The 18,041-nt window shown below is 41.7% G+C and overlaps 2 protein-coding genes across 4 annotated transcripts; one reads left to right on the top strand and one right to left on the bottom strand.

The window, feature by feature from the left end:
- The first annotated feature begins 46 nt into the window (after positions 1-46).
- On the top strand, positions 47-16,498 carry LOC6738095 (reversion-inducing cysteine-rich protein with Kazal motifs). 3 transcript variants are annotated; one of them, XM_039293936.2, is made up of 8 exons: positions 47-263; positions 6,124-6,691; positions 9,895-9,950; positions 12,838-12,952; positions 13,027-13,232; positions 13,384-13,525; positions 13,588-15,153; positions 15,214-16,498. In XM_039293936.2, the coding sequence occupies exons 2-8, from the start codon at positions 6,364-6,366 to the stop codon at positions 16,014-16,016; spliced, it is 3,216 nt and encodes a 1,071-aa protein (XP_039149870.1). In that variant the 5' UTR covers positions 47-263; positions 6,124-6,363; the 3' UTR covers positions 16,017-16,498. The 3 variants fall into 3 exon arrangements, with proteins under 3 accessions (XP_039149870.1, XP_016031910.1, XP_016031909.1); XM_016169537.3 differs by lacking the exon at positions 47-263 and adding an exon at positions 3,836-4,052; XM_016169536.3 differs by lacking the exon at positions 47-263 and adding an exon at positions 3,836-4,075.
- LOC6738094 (proteasome subunit beta type-7) lies at positions 16,495-17,876 on the bottom strand. Its single transcript, XM_002084872.4, has 3 exons — positions 17,692-17,876; positions 17,442-17,621; positions 16,495-17,171 (listed from the first exon to the last, which is right to left on the bottom strand). The coding sequence occupies exons 1-3, from the start codon at positions 17,751-17,753 to the stop codon at positions 16,595-16,597; spliced, it is 819 nt and encodes a 272-aa protein (XP_002084908.1). The 5' UTR covers positions 17,754-17,876; the 3' UTR covers positions 16,495-16,594.
- Between the last annotated feature and the right edge of the window lie 165 nt (positions 17,877-18,041).

Raw genomic sequence — 18,041 nt, 5'->3', positions numbered from 1 at the left:
TTTATATGTCTACCATTTCTTTCAGTGCATTTCTTTCAGAGTCGCTTATAACACAACGTGCACTCTCGTCTGCGCTCACACTGTTTCCAACCGTCGGATCGTGCGGACGTAAAAGTAGAAGATGTCGCGCGTCAAATATGTTGATCGCGAACCAAAATAAATCAATTGAATAATAAAAAGCAAAAGTGTTTCTTCAATCAAAATTATATGACAGTCTGCTTAAATGTATAAAATAAATACTTAAGCATAATCCAAACCAAAGTGTGAGTTGAGCGCAGTGAACCCGGTAAACAAATCAAACGACAAGTGTTTGTGGGATGCATTTGGGTGCAATGTGTTTATGGATGTGTGTGTGTGTGAAGCTTTTGGGATGAATGTGTGTACGTGCAGGTCCTTTTGCGGCTCCTTTGCATCCCTTTTTGCAAAGTGGCGCTATTTTCTGTTTGATGCATATTGTTCTCCCATTGCAATCAAAACGGAGTTGAAGCCACAATCACTCATGTACAGTGGAGATTGCCCATAATTAGCAGGCTGTAAACTTTACAGAAAAACATAACAATGATGGAGTTGGATTAACAGACAAACTTAAATCTAATTTGCTTACATTTTGTATATAAAACTATGTAATGATAGTTTCGATTTTATTACCAATTGGATATTTTTATAATCCAACCCGGTTTTAAAATAAAACGTTTTGATAGTTTGTAATTTCCCTACGCAAATTTCTCTTACAGAAGTAAGACTGTAGGGCCAAAGACAAAGGCTTCTACTTCTCCGCTCAACCTCAAGCTGCATATGAGTTAATATTTGTCTAGTTTTTGAACATGCCGCTTTTGTCTCAGCCTTTGTGTTCCTACTCGGATTCGTCTGACGCTGACGCTGAAGTTGACAAACCAACCAGGTCCTGGTCCACTTTGGATCACGGCGTCTTTGAGGGGATGGCCCGGGGGCTGGGGTCTGGGGGCTGGTGACTAGGCGCTGTGGGCGAAGGGACATAGGGGCACCCTGCCGGCATCCACATCACAGCAAATAGCTCCACTTTCCACTCTCGCTGAAAGTGCTATCCTTTTGCAGGATAGCGGTGCTGGCTGTGGATGAGCGGGTGTGCGAGGACGCCTCTCTGGCGCTGTAAAATATGCAATTAGAAAGACATCAAAGCACAGTCACCGCTCAACTCAACGCTGATAGCCCGGCAACCTCCCGGCCACCCTCCTCCGCCCACCTTTCACCGCCCGCCCGTACACTCCCCCCCTCTTCTCTGCCGCCTGTTTTGGTATGCGCTTTGACACTGCCACAGACAGGCAGTGCAAAAAATATCTGAATACATTTTAATTTTTGAAAAAAACAGACATTTTTAAAACTTTAAAATTGATTAAAAGCTATGAGCAGTGAGTGATTCAATCTATAAGATACATTTTAATAAATGTTAATGTGCAACAAATCGTTCTAGCTTTATCATAGTATCTTAAGTTATATTCTAGATATTTCCTTATTTTGTATTTTAAATTTTTAAGCATTTTCCAGTTGCACTATATTAGCTTGAAACTTGATATATTTTTTTTATAATTATATATGAACACGATTGTAAATTAGTTAGTTTTTTCCGAGTGCAAAGTGCAAGGACACTAGGCGAAAAGCAGAAGGGGCGGAAAAGAAGGCTTTCGAAGTACCCAACCCGAAACGAGTCTCATCATTAGTGCTCCCCCGCCACCGCCGTTTGCCTCCAAGAAGCTCAATCAAAAGTTCCTAAGCAACGACAGAATCTTCGAAAAAAAAGAATGCCCACGAATTATGAGTATTTGTGGGTAATTGGTTGAACGGTTTGATTTTTGTTCTTGTTGTGCATTTTGTGCAACCTCTTGGGAAAATAGCACACACACAAAAACCAGAAGAGAACCGGGTACGGATACAATAGGAAATCGGTAATCGCACATCCAAAACTGTCAGCCAGACTTGTTGACATTTCCATCGACTTCAGCAGACACTTGAGGAGCCTGCCGCCTCCTTTTTCATCCTTCTCCGCTCAAGGAAGGCATTCAAGTGTGCATTTCTTAAATAATTATGAATACACCGCACCGGGAATAATAATAATAATAATAATTCGTATATAGGTGAATGGTCGTCAATCATGCAGGAAGCCAAAACTCGAGGCAGGACTCGCCCTTTTGTGCCGGCGACAGTTGACAAATTGCCATCGTCGTCCTGTTGTCCTTTTGCCATTCGATCCTGTATGCGTTTGTCGTTTCGTCGTCGACTGTTTGACAGCTTAGCCCGCAGGATAAAAAAAGCGACGAGAGCGAGAAGTGTAGAGAACTTATGCTAATTGTTAAGTTAAATACATTTATTCCTTCCAGCCGAGTACGTCTATCACAAGGAACACCAAAGAGAATTTCTCGAGCACTTGAACCTATTTTATATGTACTTACAACGAGTATTCCGAGGCATATGAACTATAAGAAATTTTTGAAAGGGGAATGCATTAGGGTTGGCCGATTTCCTTTTTCACATAAACCTATGAATGTATTTTCGGTGTTGTCGTATGAACCTATGGGAAGTCAGACCTTATAATGTGTGTAAAATATGCTACTTAATCCCAGTAAATATTGCAGAATACCAACAACTGAATGTGTGTAATTTAAACTTAAACAAAGACTTGAAAAATACATAGCACTGCACGTGTTAACTAGACAAAAAGTACATACTCTAAGGAGCCAAGCATATAAATATAATGAAATATATACATATACACTATACTTGTACAAGTTTTTCTAAAACAATTCTTCTACACAAACGTTTCAATTTGTCGGGTACAAAAGAGAAAACACATGAACAACATTGCTGACATTAATAAAATAAACCGAAGCAACAGAACAACAGGATATATGCTGAAATACCTCCGATTTAAGCAGAAGATACTTTAAAACATATACGAGAAAGTGAATAATGCACTCGGAATGCAAAATTCAATGCAACACATTTAAAGCAAAGCGAAATGTACAAAGTCAGCATATACATACAAATATATTTCCTACAAATAGTGTTTATTTATTGTAGCCTAAAGGGGACACTGTTGAAAACTAAACCATAAATGAGGGTTAACACCACCTAAAATATAAATATATACACATACAAACTACAAGACAACCTATATTCATATGAATGAAATGTATATGTAAACTTAAATGTATGTGAATTTAAATTATTCGGTAAATAAATAACTAAAACAAAGAAGAGGCAGAGGGCGCTTTATTGAAGAGGTTTTTATATATATTTTCAATCACCAATCTGATTACCAGTTGAAAAATGTGCCCGAAAGTATATAAGAAATGAAACAACATTTGAACTTGGCGCTTGAAAGCAGTTCAAGCAGTGCCAATCAGTTGGCAACGCGAAAATAAAACCTGCTGGTTTGTGACTCGGATAATAGTTAGCAAGGACACCGATTTGGTATTTTGCGACTAAACTTTTTTATTTGGATATGTTTACTTTTGTTTCCATCTATTCAAAAAAAAATTTAATACAATTTTATATATTTTAGCTGGTATTTATTTTTTACATTTAAAACATTCCTTGTTTAAGCTTTTATCAGAAAATATACAACTTTACTTATATTTTTTATGAATATTGTGTCACATACGACATGACACAAATCAAAAGGTATTTATGAAAAAAATATAGAAAATATTTTTTTATTATATATATTTTATTATCTTTTTTATATATATTTTTTGTTTAGCTAGGAAAACAGCGAAGAGTTTTATTTATTTTGAAATAAACTAAAATATCCAGTTTATATGTCTACCATTTCTTTCAGTGCATTTCTTTCAGAGTCGCTTATAACACAACGTGCACTCTCGTCTGCGCTCACACTGTTTCCAACCGTCGGATCGTGCGGACGTAAAAGTAGAAGATGTCGCGCGTCAAATATGTTGATCGCGAACCAAAATAAATCAATTGAATAATAAAAAGCAAAAGTGTTTCTTCAATCAAAATTATATGACAGTCTGCTTAAATGTATAAAATAAATACTTAAGCATAATCCAAACCAAAGTGTGAGTTGAGCGCAGTGAACCCGGTAAACAAATCAAACGACAAGTGTTTGTGGGATGCATTTGGGTGCAATGTGTTTATGGATGTGTGTGTGTGTGAAGCTTTTGGGATGAATGTGTGTACGTGCAGGTCCTTTTGCGGCTCCTTTGCATCCCTTTTTGCAAAGTGGCGCTATTTTCTGTTTGATGCATATTGTTCTCCCATTGCAATCAAAACGGAGTTGAAGCCACAATCACTCATGTACAGTGGAGATTGCCCATAATTAGCAGGCTGTAAACTTTACAGAAAAACATAACAATGATGGAGTTGGATTAACAGACAAACTTAAATCTAATTTGCTTACATTTTGTATATAAAACTATGTAATGATAGTTTCGATTTTATTACCAATTGGATATTTTTATAATCCAACCCGGTTTTAAAATAAAACGTTTTGATAGTTTGTAATTTCCCTACGCAAATTTCTCTTACAGAAGTAAGACTGTAGGGCCAAAGACAAAGGCTTCTACTTCTCCGCTCAACCTCAAGCTGCATATGAGTTAATATTTGTCTAGTTTTTGAACATGCCGCTTTTGTCTCAGCCTTTGTGTTCCTACTCGGATTCGTCTGACGCTGACGCTGAAGTTGACAAACCAACCAGGTCCTGGTCCACTTTGGATCACGGCGTCTTTGAGGGGATGGCCCGGGGGCTGGGGTCTGGGGGCTGGTGACTAGGCGCTGTGGGCGAAGGGACATAGGGGCACCCTGCCGGCATCCACATCACAGCAAATAGCTCCACTTTCCACTCTCGCTGAAAGTGCTATCCTTTTGCAGGATAGCGGTGCTGGCTGTGGATGAGCGGGTGTGCGAGGACGCCTCTCTGGCGCTGTAAAATATGCAATTAGAAAGACATCAAAGCACAGTCACCGCTCAACTCAACGCTGATAGCCCGGCAACCTCCCGGCCACCCTCCTCCGCCCACCTTTCACCGCCCGCCCGTACACTCCCCCCCTCTTCTCTGCCGCCTGTTTTGGTATGCGCTTTGACACTGCCACAGACAGGCAGTGCAAAAAATATCTGAATACATTTTAATTTTTGAAAAAAACAGACATTTTTAAAACTTTAAAATTGATTAAAAGCTATGAGCAGTGAGTGATTCAATCTATAAGATACATTTTAATAAATGTTAATGTGCAACAAATCGTTCTAGCTTTATCATAGTATCTTAAGTTATATTCTAGATATTTCCTTATTTTGTATTTTAAATTTTTAAGCATTTTCCAGTTGCACTATATTAGCTTGAAACTTGATATATTTTTTTTATAATTATATATGAACACGATTGTAAATTAGTTAGTTTTTTCCGAGTGCAAAGTGCAAGGACACTAGGCGAAAAGCAGAAGGGGCGGAAAAGAAGGCTTTCGAAGTACCCAACCCGAAACGAGTCTCATCATTAGTGCTCCCCCGCCACCGCCGTTTGCGTCACTTTGTCGGCCGCTACCGCTGGCGCTTTTTGATATTATTTATTTATATATTTCACTTTTAATAAAATGTTGTCGCCGTTGCCGTTCGGCAATGCCCCCGCTACTTTGCCTTTGTGGAAAGCGGAGGAGCGCAGACAGCAGAGGAGTTGGGAACGTTTTGCCAAACTCGCGGCCAAGCGAGGTCAATTGGCTTAATTACTGTGTGACATCGTGTGGACAAGTGTTGGCGATGGGGGCGTCTTCGAAATGCCTTCACATTCGCCACCGAGTAAAGAGTCTTGCATTTATTCATGTATATTTCAACAGATAGCAGCCCAACTTCCTATCAATAGAGTCCCTTGTGCGGGAGACCATTAAATTTAATCGTTTTTCGTTTTTTGTCTGCGTTTTTCAATCACTATCTAGTAACGAGCATCGCAGCCCCACTGTCCATAAACATATACACTGGAAAAAGCAACCTTAAATGTTGAGTGCTTTATTGTATTAAAGTTATTTGGTAAAAAAAAGATATTTAGAATTGATTTCTTAATACTCCCACAACACCATCATGCTAAGGAATTATTATTTGTTTGAGTTATGGAACTAAAAATAACATATTTTTTCTGTGCAGGAAAAATCAGCTTGTATATAGTGTAAAGTAGTGCGTAAGCGGTCGCTTATCGAACGGATGCCAATTGGCCATGTGTGTATGTGGATGAACCCAGCGAGACTTTTGACTTGTGACATACTCATTTCCTTTGGCCGCAACCAGCTATCAGTGTGCACAAAATGCACTCGACATTATAATCAGTAGAAAATACAAACAAACAAGTGTATTTAAATTTAAAACGCAGACAAAACAACGATAAAAATGCGCCTGAGTGGCTGGGAAATTCTGCTGCTCCTGCTGCCCTTTGGAGTGGTCAGTGCTGTCCGGCAGCTGGAGGAAAATCAGAGCATCAAGAATGATCACCATCATTCGGTGGAGAGACAGGTGCGACGTCGAAATAATAAAAGTAATGCCTCAGTGGATCACCATCGGCATGCGCCATCTAGCGGATCGAAGAAGAACAGTCGCAGCCATTCTGTAAGCCTGGATTCGGATGACTACGATTGGCTGGATGCGGATACTAGTGAGGCAATCGATAGCTCCGAGGTCACGGCTGTGGAATCTGTAAGATCGCCCGGAGAATCACATGGTAAGTTGATAAGCAATGTTAGCCCTCTGATCTTTTACTTGCACTTCAAAAGCAGCCGCTTATCAGTTTAGTTTGACCCACTCATGAGTGACAAATAATTTGGAAATATATTGAAAATTTTATGTGAAAAAATTGTGTTAAAGCAAAACAGAAGAACATAGTCGAATACTTTATGTGAACGTTCACATTCAAAAGTGCATATCTACAAATTATCAATATTTTATTGAATAATTTTTATGATACATGATATGCAACATACCTACACCATATATATTTTGAATTCGAGTTCATTGCTATTAAAAAAAACTGGTTCCTTGATTTATTCGAACGTTGTCACTTTCATTCACTCCCCCTTCGACAACCCGCATTTTTACATTTATAGGGCTGGTCAGTTTGTCTGCAAATGGAGGAACCGGCGAAAAAGTATAAACATTTTACAGCCCCTCCCACTTTGATTTGCATGTAAATGGAACCACACACTCGCATCCACTCACTTAATCAAAAGCAATAATTTGCCTTTTGAGCGCGAACGAAATGTTTTAATTGAAAGTGCTGATGCTGATGACGATGATGCCACTGCTTTCAGATACAGATACTCGCAACCGAGTGAGTGCGTGCTTGTGCTCGAATCTAAATTGAAACTGTGTTAAAAATTAGTTGAAATTGTTGCAAAGCTGGGTTGCCTGATGGCGCCAGCATATGTACGAAACTCAAGTAGGAATCCAAGATATGCTTTATTCCCTTCGCTGCCTGTTTTATTAACTCTGGCTGGTCGAGTGAATTATGGCGGGCTGGGGTGTCAGTGTATGATAAATGTGTTAGATTTCCAATGAAATTTTATGGCCTGCGCACATACTTATATGTCGCCGCCTTGAGCTTAACTGATTGTACTACTGTGGCTCTTTTTTGCAAAAGGAAATTCTTTGGCTCAACAGCGCGATGTTGTGCATCCGAAATGATGTGGATTGTGCGGCATTTGAAGTGTTTTGCATACAAATGGCCATCGTTGATGTTTCATTCGAATGCGCTGCGATCGTAAAATAGCTATTAAACAATCATTTTTGTTGCACTCACGTTAATCAAACGGGTGGTCGGATGTGTCCACTCCTTGTGATGGGAGTTATCTTCCCGCAAATGCCGACAACTTGGCGACAAATCAGCTGCGACACTTGACATGCGACGGGGAATCCGGAGACTGCCATTCAGTGGATTTCTTTATTTATAGAAGTCACCCCATTCCACAGATCCAAACAGGAAAGATGTACAGCAGTGAAAAATATTATAAAATTTGAACATGCTAATTTGGAATTTTTGGTGACTGTAGGATTAAGTTAATATCCTCTTCAGGATTTTTGCACTAAACCATATAAAAACCCATAATAAATATGAACTAGTTTGAAAATCAGGAAGTCTTTCAATTTGTATATATTTTTTTAAATTTTTTTCAATATGATTACCTATTTTTTTTTTTTGCGTGTGGTGCGTTGACAAGCAACTTAGATCATTGGCCAGAGGAAAAAAAAAGAAACCATCGGAAGACTGCGCAACTTTGCAACTAAAACTGAAATTAAGATACACAATAAAAATAGCACTCAACGACACACTATACGCAGAGTAGCACGCACAAATGAAAACATTAACAGTTTTAAAAATAAATGCAAAATAAAAACCGAATCAGAGGAATCGGAGAAATGTCAAAATGGGGTAGAAGACAACGCCTGGGAAATCAAAAAGGCATTTTCCAAACGATTTGTCACAGTTTCGCATTTGCACATTTGATTCCCAAAATCGATGTTCACAGGCCACAACCAAATTTATTTCGGTGGACTTCAAAGTAAATTTCCGCTAAAATTAGTCACTCAACCCGAGAAAAAGATAAAATGCGACTGCCCCGGACTCGCTTGGCCGAAATGAAAATGGCTGAGCCAAAAATACGTGAGTTTTCGAACCAGAAAAGCGGGGAAATCTTAGCAGTTTTCACTCCACCCCCTCGTCCATAGTTTCTTGCCCTGCTTTGGCAATTGCACACTTAATTAATGGGCACTGCTTTTGATCTTCTGTGAAGTTCAGTAGCCCCCCAATTCCTGACGCAAGTGACAAAAACTGAAATTTTTCACGCACTCAGCGAAACTCTTTGAACCCGCCCTTTACGCCCAGCCAACTGTCACACGTCCAAGTGCCACGGATCCGGAGTTTCGAGTCCGGAGATCGGGGACATGTGTCGCAGATGTCAGACATGGGAAACGCTTCCACATAGTGATGGGCATCCCGACGTGATTTCAAAAAAGTCAGATACTTTTAAGTCATCTTCAAAGGAAAGATATTGCATTCGTGTCACGACTTTCAGCGCAAACTCATTCATATTCATCTGGTTGGGATGAGCAGGGCTATCTCCTTGTTCAATCTGTAGCCCAATCAGAATAATGTCAATTATAGTTAGGTGAGACAAGCTGTTACAATTGACTGTGTATAGATCTTAAAGATCTTACAAGGAATTCAAATCAGATAGCTGGTTGAGCTTTAACAAGCTTAAAGTGGTAAACTTTATGAAACAATATTTTCCATAAATAAAATACTTTTCTTGTTCAAAATGAATAGGTATCTTAATAACAAAACTTTTTAATATTTTATTGCCTATCATATCACTCTGCCATCCCTGATCCCAAAACCGAACAACTCATTGCGCTCCCCCCTTTTTTTTCGCAAGAAAAGTTCAACACCCAATGAGCAATCCTCCAAATGAACCGCAGCCAGATAAAAAGGGGAACGAGTAAAAAAAAATTGGAAAGGAAAACAAGCCTTAAGTGCTTAATAAGTAATCAGTCACCCTGGGTACTCGTAGATAAGCAGGATACCATTCCAGCCACCTAATTAGTGCGAACAAACGAAATCCCATCCCCGTGAAAGTCAGTCCCTGTGTGATTTGTGCCAGAGGAAGTGTATGTTGCAACAGTTTCAGCACAACATGTGGCGATCATGATCATGGTCATGATCACAATCGGGAATCAGGAATCGGGCATCAAGCGAATCTGACTGAGTGCAACCCGCTCCTTCCGTGGCATTTATTTAAATTATAATTTACTGAGTGGTGTCAAAATGCGTGAGCCAAGACATTAAACCCTGATATGCTGCACTTTGCCAACTTAACTTCTTGTTTTCCACTCGCAACATGCTTATTTTCTGTTTGTTTGCTTCTCTTGCAGATATCTTCACATGTTGCAATCAGGTCTTCGGCTCATGTCGCACAGCATGCGAAAATGTAAGTATCGGCGATCGGGGGAAAAGCGGAAAAAAGGGGGGGTATTAGTGGGTAGGATTGATCATATATCAAAAATGCGTATGAATGCTTGAGTTAATGCAACGGGTGGATGCAACGGGTGGTACAGACAAGGGCAGCACATTAATAACAAGCTAAAAAACTAATATCTCTTATTTTACTTTTATTATTTATACGTATATAAATATTAAAAAGTCTTTTTTATATAAATATAATTTATAAATATTTCCTTCAGCCTTTGCATAAATTTTCCATCCTAATACCTAAACTCATAACAATTTTAACCCAATGCGATGTGGCAGGCGCCTCTTGCACAGTGAAAACCAACTCGAAGGGAAATGATGTGTATGTCATAAATATTAAGCGTTGCTGCCCCACGGGCAAGTGGCCATAAGTATGAACACCTCGGACAGCAGATCAGATACAGATTTGAACAAGCCGATAAGGTGGAAAAACTACTGATCAAGCCACAATGCATTTCCTGGTATTTTTATGTGCCCATGAATCCTCTTTTCCCCTCGTTATGAATGGACTACGAGCGGTGCATGCCAAGCGAAATGAATTTAGAATTCAATAAACGTTGATTCGTCGTCGGACTGTCACACGCAGAAAATGCATTGAAAATTATTATGACAGGTTTTAATGGTCGTTCGATTTCGGTGGAACTTTGAATACCATATCCACATCCGCTGGCAGCCGATTTCAGATTATGGAGCCTTGTGCCAAAAAGGATTGAAAAATCCGCACAAATTGCATTGTTAATTAGCATAAACTGGCAAACAGGTAATTGCACCTCAAGACCGAACCCAGACCAAAAGCCCAGTCTGCTACAGAGAAAATAAAACTTATATAGTTGCAATATCAATACTTCATTATTAGTTGTGACATAACTTAATTTGTGACAAATTTGTTAAGAAGAAAATACAAAGAAAAAGTAATCCAAGCTAGTTATAATATGACTTAAGGCAGTGTTATTATTATTTAATTAATTTCTTTCTGTGCAAATGGAGAGCCAGACGAACCAGTTTGCCACTCAAAGTCATTCATAAAACCCGAGCCGGCTGAAAATCAATTTGTTGTCTTTGTGAGTGAGTGAGTGTCGTGTGTGCAGCAGTTTTGTCGGTAGTCTGCTCTGCTCCTAGCCCCTAGATTTAGTTGGAGGCAATGCCGGCAATCAAATCACTGACATCATTTAACTTTGTAATCATAACCATTTTCCACCCAAAACCAATTAGTTTTCCCAGCCGAAAGTGGGCTGCGGCTTTGCCAATCTTTTCATTTAGAAATGCAAATGAAGGCATTAAATCTTTTGGCCAAATTGAAACTGACAAACAGGATAACGCCAAGCCAACCGGTTGCGTTCCCATGGGCGTTACCCAAATCCACTTTTCAATTGCTCAGCTCTCTCTCTTTCTCTCTTTTGTCTGTGAAAGATTAGAGAGTTAGATCTTACAAGTGGGTGTCGGGAAATTGGAGACCCCTTGATATCCGACAACCTCCCGCTCACAAATTGTTCTATTTCTTATCCCCTGATTGTGTGAAAAGTCGAACCCGAGACGGCAGATCATCCCAAGATAAGTGAAAATTTACGCGCATTTTATTATTGACAAAATGCTCTGGGGTCTGATAATTGCAACAGACAATTCTGTGGGCCCCTATCTGATGGGATTCGGTGCCCAGGTGGGCAGGTTGTCCTCGAGGAGTAGGTTCCGGTGGGATGCCATGTAGAGTTATCCGAGTGTGTGGGAGTGCGTGACATGGCCACGGACACTTCATTAACAAAACTGCAACAGACATGCCCGAGGCCCGGTCTTCAAAGAGGGGGAACACAGCCCGGGAACACACATGCACGAAGTGCGTTCCAATCAGGGGCGTAGTCGATAGAAGGTACCCTACAATTCGGAAATTAACATGTGATTAAATAGATGGGCGGATACACCTATAAGTGTCCTATCAACAACTTTTCAAAATAGAGAAACATAATTAAAAAGGGTTTTTACTCTAATAGCCGTGTGTCATCTTTGAAATTAGTTAAATGTAGGTTTATAAATGCATAATTATATCGACTGGGAAAATCTTTATGATAATAACAGCCTTAACCGCTTGATTTAACTAAAATATTATTTAAAGTTCATAAACAACTTTTGGTACCAGTATCTCCTTTAAAATGAACTCCCCGTTGATCACATTGCATCTCCACCTCAGTTTATGTTAATTTGTATTTATGGGAATGCCACCAGGCTCAAGATCCAGACAAGTTCCGAGGACAAGCACACGAAGTATCTTGAATAGACATCGCTTTACTCAGATTACTGTGGCAGATACGCTGCGCCGCAGTGTGGAGTGAGCCTGAAAATTTGTTATTGAAGTTCCCTGGGCCTGTTCTTTTTTTTTTATCGATAGAAAGAGCGAGAGCGGGCCAAATGTTATTTATGATGGTGTCAGGATGGGAACAGCACTCAAAAATGTAACATAATACGCCAAAAACTACAACAAAAAAGAGCGGGAATAAAGTGCAACCTGCATCTTTCGATTCCTGTCTCAAAAACTTAATACCGACCCGGATTGCAAGCCCATGCACTCAAACAAAGAGCAATAAAAAACACTTGGGTTAGGGTTTTTTAAGAATTCGTACAAAAATCGAACAACAAATACCGTCTATATTAATTTAGGTAAATTTATTTATTTAATACATTTTTAAAACAGAGTTGAAATTTTCCCGAGTGTTGAAACTTTGAGACTGCGCACACAGCACTTGAAATCCAACAGGTTGCGGGTCAGGAGTTGCGGGTTAAGCGCACGGTCGATGATTAAGTTTGATTGCGTTTAATAACTTGTTGTCTATTGCAATTTATGCATATTTTTCCAGTTATCTCTGGTGGAGTTTGCCACTGGCACTGGCGGCGACAATCGCGATGAACTGCACAGATATTGTCAACTGCACCAGGTGGAATTTTGGACCTGCGTCAACCAGACATTCGACGGTGAGTGTGTGTAAAATTAGATTATAAAATCCATTAAAAAATATATGTATATATTTTGTCTTCTTTTCTCGCAGCGGTCACCCGTGGAGCCTACTGGTCGGGAAGACGCTGTTGCCAATTTGGAGTCCTGCCCCATTGCCGCAACGTCTGCGCCACTTCCACTCGCTCACCGGTGCAAAATTGTCGGCGGAGCGACGAGCAGACGCTTTACGACTGTCTGGAGCGGCAGGAGGCAGCAGATCAGTGCTGCGGACAGGCCCGAACTTCCGAGTGTCTTGAGGTAAGGATAGTGATATCACAACTTTAAATTGAATGTGGAAGTATCAAGAACACTGATCTAAGTCTCAAATGCATGCTAATAGTATTTCAAGTTTCAAAACATTCAATTATCTGAGTATTTTACACCATACTTAAAAACTAAATATATTTAGGCCTGTCGAGCTGTATTCGAGCCCGCCAATGACAACCATGACCATGTGGACATAAATGGAGCATGTGGAGATCGCAACGCGGATGTGATTCAGTGCGTAAACAACCACACGGACATGACTCCACTCGCAAATGCCGAGCAATGTAAGTTAACTTAAGCTTAAAAAAAAGCAATAAAAGCTTATTGTTTCAAAACTATTCCTTAGATATACCCTGTTGTGAGTACAGCAGCAAGGAGCACTGTCGCCACACCTGCCGGAATCTTCTGCATCAAAACGCCACTCTTATGGAACGAAGTGAGGTGATCTTCGCCCGCTTGGAAGCGGCAGGATGTGGGTCACCACTACCACAACTGCCCTTCTGGCAGTGTTTTCTAACAGTGACGGGTAAACTATATGTTCCGGGAGGATCTGGAAGAGCCGGGGGATCTTTAGCCCAAGGACGGATATCGGGACAAGGGGGAGCTCTGGCTGAGCCCAATCACCTGGGAATGGATGCGGCTAAAAGGCAATGCTGCGAACAGGCCAGCAGCCACAAGTGCCGACGGTTGTGCAACCAAATCTTCACCAGCAATTGGTGGGATGCACGGAGCAGTTTTGAGAACGAGTGTATGGACCAGCCCGGGGAAAGGGAACTGCGACGGTGTATAGAAAGCGTGGATGCACCGTGTGAACTCGGATGTCAGGGTCTTAGTTTCTGCTCCAACTTCAACAATCGACCCACGGAACTCTTTCGCAGCTGCACACCAGAACATGATGCAGCTGCTCGCGAGGATTGGCAGCTCCTGCAGCAGCGGGGAACCGTCAGAGTCCTGGGACAGGAGCTCTTCATCAAAAACACCAGTCGTTGTGCTCCGGATAAGTGGAGGGCTTTGGTGTGTGCTCTCCAAATAAAGCCATGCACACGAGTTGGTCTCTTCAACGGCATTTGCAGCGAGGATTGCCACGACCTCTTGGATGAGTGCCTGGACTGGACGTTACAGCACCAGCGACCAAAGGATATATGTTCTCGGTTAAAAGAAAAGGATGATGATGATTCTCCACTGCCTTGTATATCCCTAGAGAGCTATCTGAAACCAGGAGATGCAAGTCCAGAGGAGTTCCAAGGTATTACTTCACCATGCGCCAAGAAGCCCTGCAATGGCAGCGAAGTGTGCATCCTGCAGCGAGGAGGCAATCAAGGATACTCCTGTATACCAGGCTGCAATTTGGGACAGGATTCCAAGCTGTTTGTACCATTCGGCTCATATGTGCGACTTGGAAAGAGTAATCTCCACAAGAAACTGGAAGTAGGGCAATTTCCGCTGGCCGAGCATATTGTTTGCTCTTGCGGATTACAAGGTCGCCTGGAGCAATGTCAACCGCTACCGAGCTATATGCATGCCCACTGCACTCTTCCCGGAGCGAGAAGCTACCGGCATGGATCCTCTTTCTACTTGGAGTGCAACCTATGTAGTTGTTTCGCCGGTGAGATCACTTGCACCAAACAGCAATGTCGTCTGCCAGGATTTGCAGATTCCAGTTACACCAGTCTACCGTGTAATTGTCCAGCTCACTACGTTCCCGTTTGCGGCTCCAATGGGAACACCTATCCCTCGGCCTGTGTGGCCAAGTGCCATTTGCCAGAGGGGGATTACGTCTACGGGGCATGCAATGCTCGTAATGCCTGCCAGGCAGCACCTCCTAACAGTTGTCCATCCGGAACTCAGTGTTTGGACAGCCGGAAGGTGTGCCTGGCCAGCATGCAGCGACCTTGTCTGCAATACGTGTGTGGTAAGTTACGAAATATTTCTTAAAAATATTCAAATTATTTTTATAATTTCTCCATTGCAGTCAACTTCACTGCATCCAACTGTTCAACCTTTCATCAGGGCGAGGTATGCGATGCCCACGGACGGACTTATCCCAATGCCTGTGCCCTGCTGAAAGCCAATCCTCAGGGTCAAGTCGCATATTGGTCCGCCTGTCAATCCAGTCGCTTTAATACGTCACCCTCACCAGTCTGTGGCATCAATGGAGTGACTTACAAGAGTAGTTATGCGGCCAGAGCGGAATACGTGCTGGTGGATTATGTGGGTCGATGTCGGGAGGTGGGACTACTGGTCAGCGATATGGGAAGACGCTGTAGGACTGTCAAGTGCCCCGCTCCCGCATCCAAGCATTGTCGCTTGATAGTTCCCCCAGGAGCATGTTGCCCACTGTGTGCTGGAGGAGCCTTTCGGATAATCTACTCCAGGAAGCAATTCGATCGCGCCATGTACGGATTGAGGGCACAGAGCAGTACTCTTTTGACACTGCATGGAGTGCTGCATCAGCTGGATGGACTGGTACAGGTCAGCGAATGTCAACTGACTGGATTTCTCACCATGGAAGTAGGCATCTTTGTGGCCATAGTGCCGGCCAGCAGTATCAAGAGACCGACGCGGCTTCAATTGGAGGCCTGCGCCCGGGAGGCGGAGAAGATATCCTCCCTAATCAATGCCCAATCACCCAGAATTACAACCAATCTAGCTCTATCCTGTTTGACAGTATCGCATCTACTAGAACCCACGCCAAATGGAGCAACATCTTATGGTCCCCACGCCATTTGGATACTCCCCTTACTTCTGTTAGTTTCTAGATTAATCATAGCTTAAGTTAGCCCTAGAAGGAGTGTGTATGATCTGACTCAATCAAGTGAATTCTTGGTGCCAATTAACCCGTTATTCTAAGGAGATGGAAAGTGCCTTCAACTGTAAGGAATTGACCCTCTGTACCATGTGATATTAGCTAAATTAATTCTTAAGCTTTAATGTTCTTTTAAAGTTAGTATTTAATTTATGCCAGGGTCCGTAAATCATAAGTACTCTTTGTTTTACCTAATTTAAATGTATTTTATAATTCAAATACTACCCACGGTTACATTTAAATTGAAAATAATTATTTAAAATCTGGATCGTAAAAGTACAAAGAGATTAATGGACCAAAACCCTAACAATGTGGAAACATTATTAAAATTGGAAAACATTGTAATATAATAATTTTTGGTCCCTGGCTAGGAGTTCGTTAATGACCAAAGCATTGTCCGCCTAGGAGTATCGCTAGTCTAATAAAATCCCCAGAAAAAAACACAACTTAAGATGAAGCATGGCTTCCTTTATTGAACCACTCCAAGTAGATCCTGCCGAAGCTCTATTATAATAAATTTACGAAAAGGGTAGAAAGGGGAATCGCTTTAAGAAATCTCCATGGGCACCGCCTGGACGCGTTCGGTGACGAGTAGGTCCTTGATGTTGGTGTGCAGCACGGTTGAGGTTCCGGTCTTGAAGCGGTAGTCCAACTGGCGCTCGCCCTTCTTGTTAGCCAGCTCATAGTTGCGCAGATACTCCACACTGCCCTTGCGGATCACACACAGATCGATGTTGGATCCCGAACCCAGATCGTTGAACACTCCAGAGGCGATGGCATCGCGCACCAATTTCTTGCCCTCCTCTTCGGACAGGTCAGGTTTCCAGCGACTTTCGAAAACGGTCATGGCGGCCAGGGAACCCGATCCCATGGTGGCGTACGGCAGCTTATCCGAACTTCCATGTGGGTGAATGGAATAGATGTGGGGTCCAGTCTTATCCACTCCACCAAGCACCAGAGCAGCACTGATATGACCCTGGTAGCGGAAGAGCATCTGCTTCAACATCGTATTGGCGGCCACAACGCGCACCTCACGATCTGTCTGCAAGCGATGCAGCTCCAGCTGGGAGGAGATGAGATCCGTAGTCATCTCAGTGTCCGCAGCGGTTCCAGCTCCACAGCAGCTGAAGGTAAAGATTTTCGTTAGGTATTGGGAGATACTTGCGTGATAGAAAGGAAACTACACATATTTTTAATTTCGAGCAACATAAACTACACCCTAATATCCTCAACTTAAATCACTGGGTACATAAAATTGGAGCCAAGTCGATCAAAGACGGTGAGGATGAGCAAAAAGGCCAACACTTGAAATGCAGGAAAAAATTAGCGTAATCCCCCTTTTTATAGTATTATTATGTTCCCTGTGCACTTAAAGGTGCCGCCGGTGGACTTACTATATGTTTTTGGCCAGGTAATGGATCTTGGCGCAGTTCTTGTCCGAGACAATGGGTCCCTCGGTGGCTCGTGTATCGGCGCCCAGGATAACACCATCCTTGTAGATGATGCCAACGATTGTGGTTCCCGTCTTGGTGGTGGTCGGTGGCTTGAAGCCTCCATTTAAAAGAGTGGCATTGCTGAAAGCAAATAAAACACAAATTAATAAAAGCCGATGGGGTATTGCTGGACAACTCGGACGATTCTAACCGCTTGCAGTTGTCGAAATTGAAGCCAGCGCGGGGCAGATCGCGTGCGTTATCCAAATCCATTATATATTTTCTTTATTTCAACTATATTAGCAACGAAAATTAAGGTTTTAATTCTGCGGAGCGCGATGACAAACAAAATTGTTAAAGGCTTGCTAGAGCTGGAAGTAACATCGATAATATATCGATATATATTCACGGACTCAACAAGAGCGATAGTATTGAAAAAATAAATAATTAATAATATATTGTTTTTCTGTAACTTATGTATCTTAAATTCTTAAACGTCGTATCATTGCAATATCTCGAAGTTGCATTGTATAATTAATTAATTACAACTTTTTAATGTTG

Source organism: Drosophila simulans, chromosome 3L, assembly GCF_016746395.2.
Source record: "Drosophila simulans strain w501 chromosome 3L, Prin_Dsim_3.1, whole genome shotgun sequence".
Classification (NCBI taxonomy): domain Eukaryota; kingdom Metazoa; phylum Arthropoda; class Insecta; order Diptera; family Drosophilidae; genus Drosophila; species Drosophila simulans.
The sequence above is the reverse complement of the archived record's forward strand: the minus strand, read 5'-3'. Positions and strand labels throughout refer to the sequence as shown.

Excerpts from the sequence above, each read along its gene's own strand:
- LOC6738095 (XM_039293936.2), top strand. The coding sequence starts at position 6,364 with ATGCGCCTGAGTGGCTGGGAAATTCTGCTGCTCCTGCTGCCCTTTGGA. Across the intron at positions 12,953-13,026 it reads CGTCAACCAGACATTCGACG|CGGTCACCCGTGGAGCCTAC; the intron begins GTGAGTGTGTGT and ends CTTTTCTCGCAG. Across the intron at positions 13,526-13,587 it reads ACTCGCAAATGCCGAGCAAT|ATATACCCTGTTGTGAGTAC; the intron begins GTAAGTTAACTT and ends ACTATTCCTTAG.
- LOC6738094 (XM_002084872.4), bottom strand. The coding sequence starts at position 17,753 with ATGGATTTGGATAACGCACGCGATCTGCCCCGCGCTGGCTTCAATTTC. Across the intron at positions 17,622-17,691 it reads AATTTCGACAACTGCAAGCG|CAATGCCACTCTTTTAAATG; the intron begins GTTAGAATCGTC and ends ATTTGCTTTCAG. Across the intron at positions 17,172-17,441 it reads TACCTGGCCAAAAACATATA|CTGCTGTGGAGCTGGAACCG; the intron begins GTAAGTCCACCG and ends CTTTACCTTCAG.